This window comes from Aquarana catesbeiana, linkage group LG03 (assembly GCF_042186555.1).
Source record: "Aquarana catesbeiana isolate 2022-GZ linkage group LG03, ASM4218655v1, whole genome shotgun sequence".
NCBI lineage: Eukaryota > Metazoa > Chordata > Amphibia > Anura > Ranidae > Aquarana > Aquarana catesbeiana.
Genome location: NC_133326.1, coordinates 254,588,596 through 254,602,542, shown reverse-complemented (window position 1 = coordinate 254,602,542; position 13,947 = coordinate 254,588,596). Strand labels below are relative to the sequence as shown.

Genomic DNA, 13,947 nt, shown 5'->3' with positions numbered 1-13,947 from the left:
ATCTGAGAAAACAAGGAGACGGGAACTCTCTGAACTCTAGTTTGTAACCTAGAGAAATTGAGGAAGCCACCCATCTGTCTTGACATTGTTCCTGCCAGACCCTTGAAAACTGTAGAAGCCTCCCCCCCCCACTTGAGCCAGCGGGGGCGCCCCTTCATAAGGAGGCTTTTAGTATTTTGTTTTGTGGGTTTCCTCCCCCAGGTCCTCTTTTGGCCCTGGGACTGACCCTGAGGTTTACCTCTTGAACCTGATGGTGGAGGCCATCTTGATTGCCTGGAGGCTGATGCCCATGGCACCGGAGAAGAAACACGTTTTAAAAGAAAAAATGCTTAAACTTTTTAACAGGTAAAAGGGAACTTTTTCCCATTAGAAATTCTTTGGATATACTTATCCAGATCGTCTTCAAATAATCGGGAAACTGGCCAAGAGCTTTTTGCATGGCGCTTTGGCTGACCAATTTTTCAACCATATGATTCTACGCACATGTACCAGCCCTTAGCATGAGCCGTGAGGCCTGGAGAACAGAACCTTTCATAGCGTCTACTGTAAAACACAACGCTTCTGATATCCCGGCCAAATCTTGGGCCTGCTAATCCGGAATAATCTTGGGTACCTCCATAAACTGGTCCTATAAGCACTGAGATACTCTAATCGCTGCCAGCGCAGGCTGAACCTGCGAGTGAAAAATAGTTTTTAAAAAGGAATTCCAACTTCTTATCTGTTGGATCCTTTAACATATGAGCATTGTCTTCTGGACAAGTCGGGTTTTTGTTTACAGAGGATATAGCAGCGTCAATTGCTGGAATTCCCCATTTCTTATAGAACTCTTCCTCCATAGGATAAAGTATTGAAAACCTTTTCAGAGGAAAAAACTGTTTATAATACATAAGCTTTTTTAGGATAGGAAAAGCATGAACAGATTGAGCAGGCTTTAGTGAACCCAAACCAGAAGTGGGCTCATCGATTGACTGCACTATTGGCAGTAAAAATGTGGAGCAGACCAATTCAGTGAGAGACTGTACCGACAACATTTCCTGCGAACCTGATCCTTTCGTATTAGGTTCTTCAGAAGAGGAGACATCAGCCTCTTCCTGGTTCCTTGAGAGAAATTCGTCATCTCTCGCCCCTTGTTCCTCAGCATGAGGGTCCTTGAGCAATGGAGGTCCCCTGTTACGCTTAGTCCCACTCTGGGATGTGATTAAAGCATCCATTTTTTGCTCCAAACTTAAAATGGTTGGAGAAAAAAACCTCCTTAGTAATATTTACAGGGGCTGCAATCCTAAGAGCAGCTGCAACACTCGCCCTTCCTGATGGCCCACTCTGACCAGCCATATTACTCTCAGGGGAGAATGCCATCTTTTTTTGAGATGGTTCTAGGCTCCCTTGTGACTATAGTCTTTCTAGAGCCCTTTATTGATGGGTGTTTTTAACCCCCCTTCCGACCATAGCCCGATGCACAAAGCAGAGGTACTACCAGAAGGAATGCATCCACTGCTTGAGCAAAAGTACAGCTCTGCTATTAATGCTCAGCCTGTTGCAGTAGTAAATGTGTCAAAAGGAATGCCTGTGTTACCAAACCTCATATATGCTACCTTTGCTCTTATGTCCCTCCGCAGCTTGCAACAGCAACAATGGTGTCTTTAAAACACACCTTCCCACGCTGGACGTTGGAGGATGCCAACGCCGCACTAATCCCAGCCCCTTGACACTACGGCCCTTCCTCTCTCCTTTCAAAAGAAAGCTTTTCCCGTGCGAGCGCGGGCTCCGATCCCACGGGACCAGCAGAGAGAGGGGAAGAAATGGCGGAGGGGGGCCTGGAAGTCTCAGAGTGCCGTTCTCGTCCCCCTGCCCCCCCCCCTTTTTTTTTTTCGAAGCGCTCCTTCTCTGAAGAAAAAACAGCACAGGGGGGTGTCTGGTGGGGAGGTAAAACCCCTCCCAGACTTACCGGAGGTCTGCTGCCGGCCAGAGGAAGAGAAAACTGCCGTTTCCTTTACACATCGTGAGCTCTCTGAGAAGCATGAGACGTAAGTGCTCCATACAGCCCCCAGTGGTGACACATAGACATGACAACATTTATTAATTAAAGGAGACATTTATAAGAAAATTTTGAAAATTTCTTAGAAAACTCCTTACCTATCCCGCCGCAAGGTTTTCTGTGGTAAAACCAACAAACCCAATCTTCACCCTTCACGGTGGGTTCTGTTAAACCTTCAGGAGCTGGGGATCCTCGAGGAAACCCACAATCCTGGACCTGTAATAGCACCACTGCTAGTAAAACATTATGGCCTTAATACCAAAAAGTACTGGATCCCGGGGTCCAGCTCTCTAAAAGAGAAGCGTTTACAGGCAAGACCTTGTTTCTTTGGATACGAGGCCTGGGTACCATTCAATTCGAGCAAAAAGACACCTTGAATGGATCCGGCTGCATAGCTAGCCCCAGTAAGGATTGCTCCAGTGGAGTTTAGCACAGCACATCTTTACTCGTGACCAACACCTTAAACATGGCGAAAAGAAAAAACTGAGAAACTCCCAGCAGGGAGGGGTTATACAGGGAGTGCACTTTTTGTCTTAGGGCATGCCAGTGTCCATCACCGGAAGGTGGCCTATAACCCAAATAGTAACTACTATGGCTCTGTGTCCCCGATGTACGATAAGAAAGAACAAATGTGCTGCATTCTCAGTCAGTAAAAAATAGAGAACTGTGGGACACAACTTTCTGCTTGTGTTTCCTGTGGAAGGTGGAACCAATCATCTCTCATGTATCTGTCCTGGAAGATGACTGGTGAATTAACTATAACTTCCAGGTATGGAGGAACATGTGACTAACTCCATGTAAAAGCACTGGTGCTTGACCCAGCACTATTTGGTTGCAGCAGGGAGAAAATCATATTTTTTGCCGACCTGTGCTTACAGAAGCCTGTCTTTCTTTCCACCCTGCATTTAAATGGAGCGACAGGCGAGCAAACGAAAGGTAAGTTTAACCACTTCAATACAGGCACTTATACACCTTCCTGCCCAGACCAATTTTCAGCTTTCAGTGCTGTCGCAGTTTGAATGGCAATTGCGCGGTCATCCATCACTGTATCCAAACTACATTTTTATCATTTTGTTCCCACAAATAGAGCTTTCTTTTGATGGTATTTGATCACCTCTGCGGTTTTTATTTTTTGCTAAACAGATAAAAAAAAGACCGAAAATTTTGAAAAAAATTAAAGTTTTGCTTATGTTTCTGTTATAAAATTTTGTAAATAAGTAAGTTTTCTCTTTCACTGATGGGCACTGATAAGGCCGCACCGATGAGGTGGCACCAATGAGCGGGCACTGACGATGGGCACTGGTAGGTGGCACTGATGGGTAGCACTGATATGCATTGATAGGCGGCACTGATGGGCACTCATGGGTGGCACTGATGGGCACTGAAAGGCTGCAAAGATGGGTTCTTATGGGTGGCACTGCTGGGCACTGATACGTGGCACTGATACGCAACACTGATAGGCATCCTTGGTGGCACTGGTGGCAATTGGAGTGGGCACTGATTGGCAGCTGCCTGGGCACAAATTAGTATTTCCCTGGGGGTCTAGGGGGGGGCATACCTGGTGGTCCAGTGTGGATGGCCATCCTGGTGGTTCTGGGCGGCATGATGGTGGTCCTGGGTGGGATCCGAGGGGGGGCTGTGCTGATAAACAATCAGCACAGACCCCGCTGTCAGGAGAGCAGCCGATTGGCTCTCCTCTACTCGCGTCTTTCAGACTCGAGTGAGGAAAAGCCGATCATCGGCTCTTCCTATTTACATCGTGATTAGCCGTGATTGGACACGGCTGATCATGTGGTAAAGAGTCTCCATCAGAGACTCTTTACCGAGATCGGAGTTAGGGTGTGTCACACTAACACACCGCAACAACGATCGCCGCGATGCACGCACCCGGGGGCGCGCAGCGGCTTAATATCCTGAGGACGTCATATGACGCCCAGTCAGGGTATTGAAACCACTTTGCCACTGTCATTCTGCTATATGGCAGGCAGCAAGTGGTTAAGCAAACCTTTATATGCATGTATAAAGCACAAGCTCACTTTAAAACCTCTGGATATGTACCAACTGTGATTATTTTTTTTTTAACACAATACACATTTTAATTTGTAAGCATCATTATTTGTTTCTGAATTGTTTCAGTTACAAGGCTGTTAAATTAGATTACATTTTTTTCTAATATCCACTATCTGAACTGCAATGGTGAATGCTTACCTCTGCAGCATTTTCATCAAAGTATTTTTTCTTCATTTTGGGATCCCAGTCCAAAGCAAGATACGAACTTTCTAAAAAAAACAAGTTTTAAGTTAGTTTTTTTTCTAAAATTTTAAGCGTATATAGAAGATAAAGGAAAACATGTTTGTCACACTACATTGAAATAATATATTGAGAGCATAACAAATAAAAGTGTTAACCTTTTAGCTGTCACTGACAGAGGGCATCAGTGGCACAGAACCGCTTCCAGTTAGCCAGGATGCCTTAAGTCGGCTGTCCCCCCCCCCGCTAGAAGCTCATGGTCATTTTGGTTACTATTAACTTATGGTAGAACTATCCCCCATACACTGCTGATAAAAAAAAGATTTTTATAACAGCTTACCTGTAAAATCCTTTTCTTGGAGTACATCATGGGACACAGAGCCTTACGTAATTAATTAATGGGTTATAGACCACCTTCAGGTGATGGACACTGGTTATACCCAATCCAGGAAGTTCACTCACTATATAACCCCTCCTCCTTCCAGGAGCACATCAGTTTTTGTAGCAAAGCAATATACTTAAATCCCAAAAAAGAGGTGAGAGACCTCTGTGTCCCATGATGTACTCCAAGAAAAGGATTTTACAGGTGAGCTGTTATAAAAATTATATTTTCTTTATTGTACATCATGGGACACAGAGCCTTAAGTAATTACCTAATGGGATGTCCCATAGCAATGCTACTTGAGGGGAGGGAGACACATCCCGGAGGGTACCCCCAGACTTGAGGACCTATACTGTTGCCTGCAGCACACTGTGCCTGAAGGCGATATCCTCATACCTCCTTACATCCAGGATACATTTTTGTGAATGTATGCACTGAAGACCAAGTTGCGGCCTTACAGATCTGAGCCATGGAGGCCTGATGACGCACTGCCCCAAGAAGCACTAACCTCCCTGGTAGAGTGCGCCTTAAATTGAAAAGGGGGAATCTTACCCCTTAAATCATAAGTTTGAATTATCACTTGCCGAATCCACTTAGCGACGGTGGATTTCGACGCTGCCTGTCCTTTCTTAGGACCCTCTGGCAGAATAAATAAGACATCAGTCTTGCGAATCTGAGCAGTTGCCTTTAAATAGATTTTCACTGCTCTCACCACATCAAGACAATGTAGTGATTTTTCTTCCCTGGAACATGGTTTTGGAAAAAAAACGATGGCAGGACAATATCTTGGTTCAGATGAAAAACTGGAGACCACTTTTGGTAAAAAACCTGGATGACTGCGCAACACCACTCTGTCTTCATGAAAAATCAAATATGGCTCTTTACAAAAAAAGAGCAGCCAATTCCGAAACCCTCCTTGCTGAGGATATAGCAACCAAAAATACCAACTTCCTTGTCAGAAGGACTAATGAAATATGTTGTATTGGTTCAATTGGCTGTTTTTGTAACAGACAAAACTAAATTCTAAAGTCCCAAGGGTTCAAGGAAGGTTTGGTGGGCGGATTAAGCCGCGTTATCCCTTGTATAAAACCCTGGACTAAAAAATGTGTAGCAAGTGGTCTTTGAAATAAGACAGATAAAGCTGAGACTCGGCCTTTAATAGTACTCAAGGCCAATTTCATTTCTACCCCTAATTGTAGAAAGGCAAGAATTCTGCCTATGATAGATCTCCGAGGGTGCCAACCCTTGGATTCACACCAGGAAACATAAGCCTTCCAGACTCTATAATATATAGTTCTGGAAGCTGGCTTCCTTGCATTAATCAGGGTAGAGATAACTGACCCGGAAAGCCCATGTTTCTTCAGAATGTGGGTTTCAATAGCCAAGCCGTTAAATTTAGAGACCGTAAGGAAGGATGGAATATTGGTGCCTGTGAGAACAGATATGGCCATAGTGGGAGGGACCATGGGCCCCCCACTGCCATCTTTACGATTTCTGCATACCATGACCTTCTGGGCCATGCTGGTGCCACCAGAATTACCGGCTTTCTTTCCAGCTTGATCCTGTGCAAAGAAGTCGAGGCAGCAACTGAATAGGGGGGAATGCATAGATCAGTGAGAACTGATCCCATGGGGTCACCAACCCATCCGTCCCGCATGCGAGTGGATCCCTTGTTCTGGCCCCGAAGTTGACTAACTTCATGCTGAACCTGGACGCTAGAAGATCTATGTCCGGAGTCCCCCATCTTTGGCAAACAGCCCGAAATATGTCGGGGTGAAGAGACCATTCCCCTGGGAATAACTGCTGGCGACTGAGGTAATCCGCCTGCCAATTCTCTACTCCCGGAATGAAGACTGCCAATAGGCACGGAACATTCCTTTCTTCCCAAATTAGAATATGGTTCACCTCTCTCTGCACTGAGAGACTTTTGGTGCCCCCTTGCTGATTGGCATTGTCAGATTGAATCATGACAGGACAATCCCATAACCTGAAAGTCCAGGCCTTTAGAGCCAAACGCACTACCTGAATCTCTAGGATATTGATGCGCAAGGTTCTTTCGGTTCTTGACCACTGTCCCTGGACAGTTGTCTTTTCTAGTACTGCTCGCCAGCCTGAAAGGCTGGCATCCGTCGTTACCACTTTCCAAATGACTGGTCTGAAGGATTTTCCCTTCAACAGATTTTGGGTTAGTAACCACCAAGTGAGGCTTTGGGACAGCCGAATTGGCAAGTCTAAAGCTTGAATTGTTTTGTTCCAAGCAGACAGCATACTGTTTTGCAACATTCTTGAATGAAACTGGGCGTAGGGAACTGCTTACGAATAAAGCCACCCTGGTTCCTAGCAATCTCATGCAAAGGCGAATGGAGGGATCGCCTTTTGCCCTAACCATCTGCAGCAGTTCTCTTATGAAGTTGATTTTTGCCTGAGGCAAGAACACCTTTTCCTAGGCTGTGTCAATGATGAGACCCAGGTACTCCAGTCTTTTTTAGCGGCATTAAGGAAGATTTCTCTAGGTTGAGAATCCAACCCAAACTTTCAAGATAATGAGTTGTAGTGCGTACGCTTTGCTCCAAACGAGCCACCGACTGATCTATTAAGTAATAGATCGTCTAGGTGCCCTTAACCTGGCTAGAGGTGGGGCCAGTACTTTTGTGAACACCCAGGGTGCTGTGGCTAGCCCGAAGGGCAGGACTACAAACTGAAAATGCTGCTGTTCTAACTCGAACCGCAAAAACTTTTGGGGAGCAGGAAATATAGGGACATTGATCGATTGATGCCAGAAGTTCTCCTCCTAGAAGGATAGAAACTACTGACCTGATAGTCTCCATGCGAAAGGAGCGGATCTTCAGGAACTGATTTAGATTTTTTAGATCTAGAATGGGTCTGACATCTCCATTTGGTTTTGGTACCATAAAAAGATTTGAATAAAACCCCAGACCTTGCTCTTTTGTGGGGATCTGTACGATCACCCCTTTTCTCTGGATCTTTGGGAACGCTTGACCTCAGGAAGCGAGACGGTGGAAAGTCCAGAAATTCCAGCTTGTACCCCAGCGTTACCGTGGAGATAACCCATCTGTCCTGAATTTCCTCTTTCCAGACTTCTGAAAACTGCAGAAGTCTTCCCCCCACCTTGATGAGGGGGGTTGCCTCTTCATGATGAGGCTTTAGGATTCTGCTTTGCAGGTTTCCGACCCCAGGACTTCTTTTGAGCCTGGGTTTTCCTCTAGAGTCTGACAGTGGAGGCCGTCGCCACTGCCTAGATGCGGAAGCCCCTGTCGCAGGGGAAAGACCTGTTTAAATGAAGGGCGTTTATACTTTCTTTTGACTGGCAAAAGAGTACTTTTCCCACTAGAAATTGTTTGGATATATTTGTCCAAGTCTTCTCCAAATAGTCGCTCCCTATGAAAAGGGAACCCAGTTAGGAGGTTTTTACATGGTGCTTCAGCTGACCAATTTTTAACCACAGGATTGATTCTACGCATATGCACAAGAATAAGCGTAAGGCGGTGAATAGAATCTTTAATGGCATCTATGGCAAAGCATAATGCTTTTGGTAGTTCAGCCAATTCCCGAGCTTGTTGTGCAGGAATCTCTCTAAGGGCCTGTATAAATTGGTCCTTTAGTGATTGACAGACGCCTATTGCAGCAACTACAGGTTGAGTAACGGCACCTGCCAAGGAAAAAGTAGATTTTAACAGGGATTCCAACTTCTTATCCTTAAGCATTTGTGCATTGTCTACAGGACAAGTTAGGCCTTTATTCACACTGGAAATCGCAGCGTCAACTTCTGGTACTTTCCATTTTTTGGAGAATTTCTCTTCCAGGGGATAGAGAATTGAAAATCTCTTAGGAGGGAGAAAATGCTTATCTGGGTGATCCCATTCAGCAAAAATAAGCTGTTCTAGTAATGCATGTGCAGGAAACACATGCAAAGGCTCAGGAGGTTTTAAAGGAACCCAAGGAAGAAACCAAGCTTTCAAGAGACTGCGTTAGGGGCAGCATGAAAGTGGAACGAACCATCTCCGTAAGAGTTTGTATCAGCAATTTCTCAGATTGTAAGGCTGAAAAAGGTTCATCTACCTTTGTTTCCTCCACAGAGGAATCATCTGTTTGTTTTTCCTCCTGATCGACTGAGGGTAACACCTCATCCTGAGCCCACTGTTCCCCTTGCAAAGGTTTTGAAGTGGGGAAGGGGATCTAGCACACTTCCTATCCATTTGAATGGAGGATGCGATTAAAGCCGCTAATCTCCCTTCCAGACCCTGCAGGGAGGAGGAAAGGACATCTTCAGTCATGTATACAGGGGCTGAGATGTGATAAGCAGCTGCAACATCAATTTGTTCCAATGGCTCACCCTGGCTTGCCATAACTGGTAATTCAGGCGAGGATGACAGCGTGGAAATGCGACTCGAAATCCTAACGCCTGGGGGTGAAACCTTTACTTTTTTGGTTTTTGTGGTGTCTTTTTTGGTAGGCATAGTCCTACCAAAAACAGAGGCACTATACAAATTGCACTTAAATCGCTGAATAAAGTCACAACATTTAAAGCCGCTATAAAGTTCAGCCTAGTGCTGGGAAAAAGGTGTCCTTCCTGTATCAGGAATGCTAGTTTGCAAGTCTCACGTGTCCCACAGCTCCTGTGTCCCTGTGTGCAGGCTGCTTGTTTCCACCTCATCAGCCGAGGAGAGACTGTCTCAGCTGTAGTTTTTATCTGTTTTGACTGCCATGCGTCCTCGTGGACGATCACGGCACTGCGCTTAGGCCCCGCCCCCTCCAAGAAAAATTCAGGCTCTTTTTACATTTAAAAAGTGGAGAATTAAGGCATGACAACATTTTTTCCCTAATAGAATACATAGGTGTTTTTAATACCCAAGTTTCTTCCCTTACCTTATCCCCGCCGCAGGATTTGCTGAATTACCAGACAATCCAACCTTCACCCATCACGGCCGGGTCCGTAGATATCGGGGTTCCAACTCCCTTGGACCTGTAAAGCACCCCACCAGGAAAGCTAGGTAATGTAACCAAAGCCCTGGGTTCCTGGGGTCCAGCCCTAAAGAGAGGCGTTACAGAAAAAACCTTGTGCTTCGGATACAAGGCCCCAGGTACCATCCTTTTAGGCCTCAATGGCACCTTGGATGGATCTGGTCTATGGAGGCTATTTAAATCAAGCATGGATCCCTCCTGGAGCTCCTCAGAGCACATCTTTACTCGTGACCAACACCTTAGACACTGGCGAAATAACTGATGTGCTCCTGGAAGGAGGAGGGGTTATATAGGTAGTTAACTTTCTGGATTGGGTATAACCAGTGTGCATTACCTGAAGGTGGCCTATAACCCATTAAGTAATTACCTAAGCCTCTGTTTCCCATGATGTACGATAAAGAAACACAGCTTTCATCAGTGGCTGACTGACCATTCTTAGTATGACTCATAACTGAAGCATAGTAAACTGTTTACAAGATCTTCAGTTTGTAAATGAACAGGAAGTTTCTGCACAGAGTGCAGCCAATACTGCCAAAAAGATAACATTGGGAGAAGCACTATGTTTGTTTCTTTTTTGGCGGTATCAGCTCGTTTATTACAGCGGCTTTCCAAAAATTATCCATGGCTGGAACCCTGCTTATGACATAGTGCTCTCTTTCTCTCTTCTCACTGTTACAGTTTTATATTCATCACTCCATAAATGCAAGCTGATGCATACATGCTGTGAGGTCTGTGGGACTACAGGTTACATCAGCAAGAGATTCTGAAGCTGCTGACCTGTATGAGGCTACTTTCACACTGAGGCGCTCTACAGGCGCTAAAAATAGCGCCTGCAAAGCGCCTCTCCTGTCACCCCAGTGTGAAAGCCTGAGTGCTTTCACAGTGGAGAGGTGCGTTTGCGGGACGTTAAAAAAAGTCCTGCAAGCAGCATCTTTGAGGCGCTTTAGGAGCGGTGTATACATCACTGCTAAAGCACCCCTGCCCATTGAAATCAATGGGCAGCACCGCCGTGGCGCTTGAACTAAAACTAGCAGTGCTTTACTGCCGACGCCCCTGTGCCTCAGTTTGAAAGTGCCCTTAGTATTTGTTTTTACTCTTTCAGTCAACACAAGTTTTCTACATTAGTATTTAAAAATCAAGAGTGTCTATGATACTTTCTCATATACTGTCTGAATGCTCTGTGAATAGAATTCAGATCCCGTCTTACCCGAGAGGTGTTCTTCCCACACTGCCAGCACTTTACCATTGAGATAGGTGGTCCGGGAAAGAAATTAAAATGCATGGCTGCAAAACCTGAGTCAATGCTTTACCACGTTCAGTGAATACAGGAGTGTGTATTGAGCCATTCAGTTTGGTATGCCTTGTCTATTGGTGCATGACGAGAATTAAAAAAAAAAAAAGGGCCAAGCATCCTGTGGTACCATTCTTATCAGTGTGGCTTAAACATAACAAATATCTTTGCTATCAAAGTCAAACTGTGCAACAGCAGCATCAGGGACATTGTGGCAAAGAAAGTATATGAAGATGGAACCAAACTATGAACTACCATCTCTGATTTCAGCTGTATTACCAGCTCTATTACCTTCCAAATTCTACATCCTGGTAATATACCTGTGATGTCACCTATGTTCGTGTGAAGTCTACTCAGAAAGTTAGATAATGTTACAATACCACCTGGTAGTCTCTTCATGTCAATTGATGTGGAGGCTCTTTACTGTAGCATCCCCCACTGTTTGGGGGTGGCCACACTGGAGAGATTTTTGGATAAAAAAGAAATGTCGGCAAAGCCCTTTAACATGTTTATTCTGCAGGTAACCCCACTTTCATGGAAAAAAATAGCACATAAAAAAATAAAGACACAAGTCATATTGTAATTGAATGTATTAAAAATTACCTTTGCTTTTCAATCTGCAGCTCTGTAATTTTCTGTAAAATGCAATGCAATATGGCTACCTGGAGGTGTTCTGTACACAGAATGTGTACAGCACGCCCCCCAGAAACAAAATTTCCTGCTTATGTGATTGGCTCACTGATTTTCCCAGAAGTCTGCACTAAGATACAAGTCAGATTTTCGGCATCCCCTGCAACAAAAATGTCATTTTTTGGTAAGATACTCCCAATAGAAAATAACATCTAAAGGGATGCAGGCCCTGGCATTTTCCTCATTAGAGGCCTGATTCTGGAGCAGCTGGTTGAGAATCATGAAACCACTCCAATTAGACTCACTCAGCCCAGGGCAGAGAGGAACAAACAGTGATTTCTTCAGAATAACAAAAGGTAGGAATTTGCGACAAAGTTTGTTAAAATCCTTGCAATGTACATAGATCATCCATAGAGGAATGTTTTTTTCTCAACAAAAGTGGAGTTGCACTTTAAGACACGTTATTAGCAAGAATGTGTTTGCATGCAATGGATTCCACTACCTCCAGTTGCAGAGGACCTCCAAGATTTAAGGTCCTGAAGAAGCTATTTGATGTGAAACGTGTCAACCTCTTGGGATATGTTTTGCAAAGATACTCGCTATTAGTATATGGCCAATATTGCTTTGAAAAGACTAGCATCCCGCGTTATTTTAAATTGTGATTTTAGTTCAATTATGTAATAAAATTTTTTGCATTTTTTTATATACATGTGTTTGTCCTCTCTTGTATCAGTAAAGTCTGACAAAATGGGTTCTGAGATTGTAATACTAATTGATGTGGTACATTTCTAGTGGCCATTTTAATCAATATGTTCACGTGATTAAGGCCGGCCATACACGTTTCGAATCTTGGCCAGTTCAGCAGGAACCAGCCAAGATTCAAACCGTTAATGGGCAGTCTGAATGTACAAAGTTGATCGAACACTCAACTTGGGTACAACCAGCCTGCAGAATTCTCTCACGATTATTGCTAGTGTCTGCTATAGCTACTAGCAATACTCACTGTCTTCTCCCACCAGCCCCCCCGCCGGGAGTGGACAATTGCTCGGCAGGAGGGATTCCCCTGTCAGCACCATCTGTGTTGGAGGAATCATGCACATTTATTTCCTGCAACCATGGGAAATCTGCACTGTGAATGGCCAGCCTAAGAAGTGGAAGTTACTGACTGAACCAATTCCAAACAATTGTAATCTTTTTTTTTTTTTGCCAGCTGAGTAAGATAGTTTCCCCACTCAAAGCAAACATTTGTTGAATTTTCACTAAAGAGCAACGTGGGAAAATTCTGTCCAGCATCTCCCTCTAGATAACACGAACACCAACAGGCATTATTTATCAAAGTGTCTTATTAGAACTGCCTTTTTAAAATCACAGCAATTAGATTCAAACCTGCAAAAGATAATGACAATTGCAGAATGCAAAATGTAGACATGATTGGTAACTACTATTGGTCAACACTGACAGTTCCAATGAAATGAATGAGGTGCAGCTTGCTATGTCACCAAGCAAGTGTTGAGCTGCGTTTTTTACAAAACAGACTTACCATCTAGCCTGAGCTGTCTATCATCAAATCGAATGTACCGAGTGTCATCTTTGATATAGCTGATGTCAGCGTTGCCTAAATTAGTGAACTGGAATGTAAAAAAACGTTTTTTCTGCCCTGTGAGTGATTGTCCTTTGCAGGTTTCTTCAGTGCACAATCCATTTTCTGAGTCATTATCTCCTCCAACAGAATCTTCTGACTGGCTGTTCTCGTTCTCTGAAGGAAGCTCTTGATCTTGGCTAGACTCATCATCTGGTTCATCGGTTTCCATTTCACCTTAAAAAACAGTTTTGTCACGAATTACATCATGATGATGGCCCCATACATGCATCAGTATACAGAATTAGAAAGATCACTGTGAATCATCGTACATTTTACATTTTAGGACTATCACGAAATTAGGACGTAATAATCATTATGTCAGTGGGTACCAGCTGACTATTCTGGGGCAACAGCTATGGCTTCACTTGGGATTAAGCTGATGCCAGGTGTCTGATGGGTTTTACACCTCCCCTTACATTATACACTTTGGTAATCCACGCGCACATATTTAACATTCCTTCACCAATTCCTGTTTGTGGCAATTTTGGCATTTTTCACACACACTTTAAAATCAGCATTTTTTTGCCTAAAAAATAAAAATATTTTAAACCCCCACACAATCATATATTTTCTGCAGAGACCCTGCAAAGTAACTGGTGGTATTTGCAATTGTTTATGCCAGATAATATTTGTACAACTGTTTATCAAACACATATTTTCAGTAGATAATACAATAAAATGAATTTTAATACCCACAAAACCAATACAATACCTACTTTTTGCAAGATATAAAA

General features: G+C 44.0%; 1 protein-coding gene across 7 annotated transcripts in view; it reads right to left on the bottom strand.

Annotated features, from left to right (window-relative positions):
* The window catches only part of USP15 (ubiquitin specific peptidase 15), a 190,694-nt gene that overhangs the window by 50,191 nt on the left and 126,556 nt on the right, over positions 1-13,947 (bottom strand). For all 7 annotated transcript variants that reach the window (XM_073619986.1, XM_073619990.1, XM_073619988.1 and 4 more), the window contains 2 exons: positions 13,112-13,387; positions 4,244-4,314 (listed from right to left, as the gene is read on the bottom strand). In XM_073619986.1, coding sequence (XP_073476087.1) covers positions 4,244-4,314; positions 13,112-13,387 — 347 coding nt within the window. The remainder of the gene's footprint in view (positions 1-4,243; positions 4,315-13,111; positions 13,388-13,947) is intronic.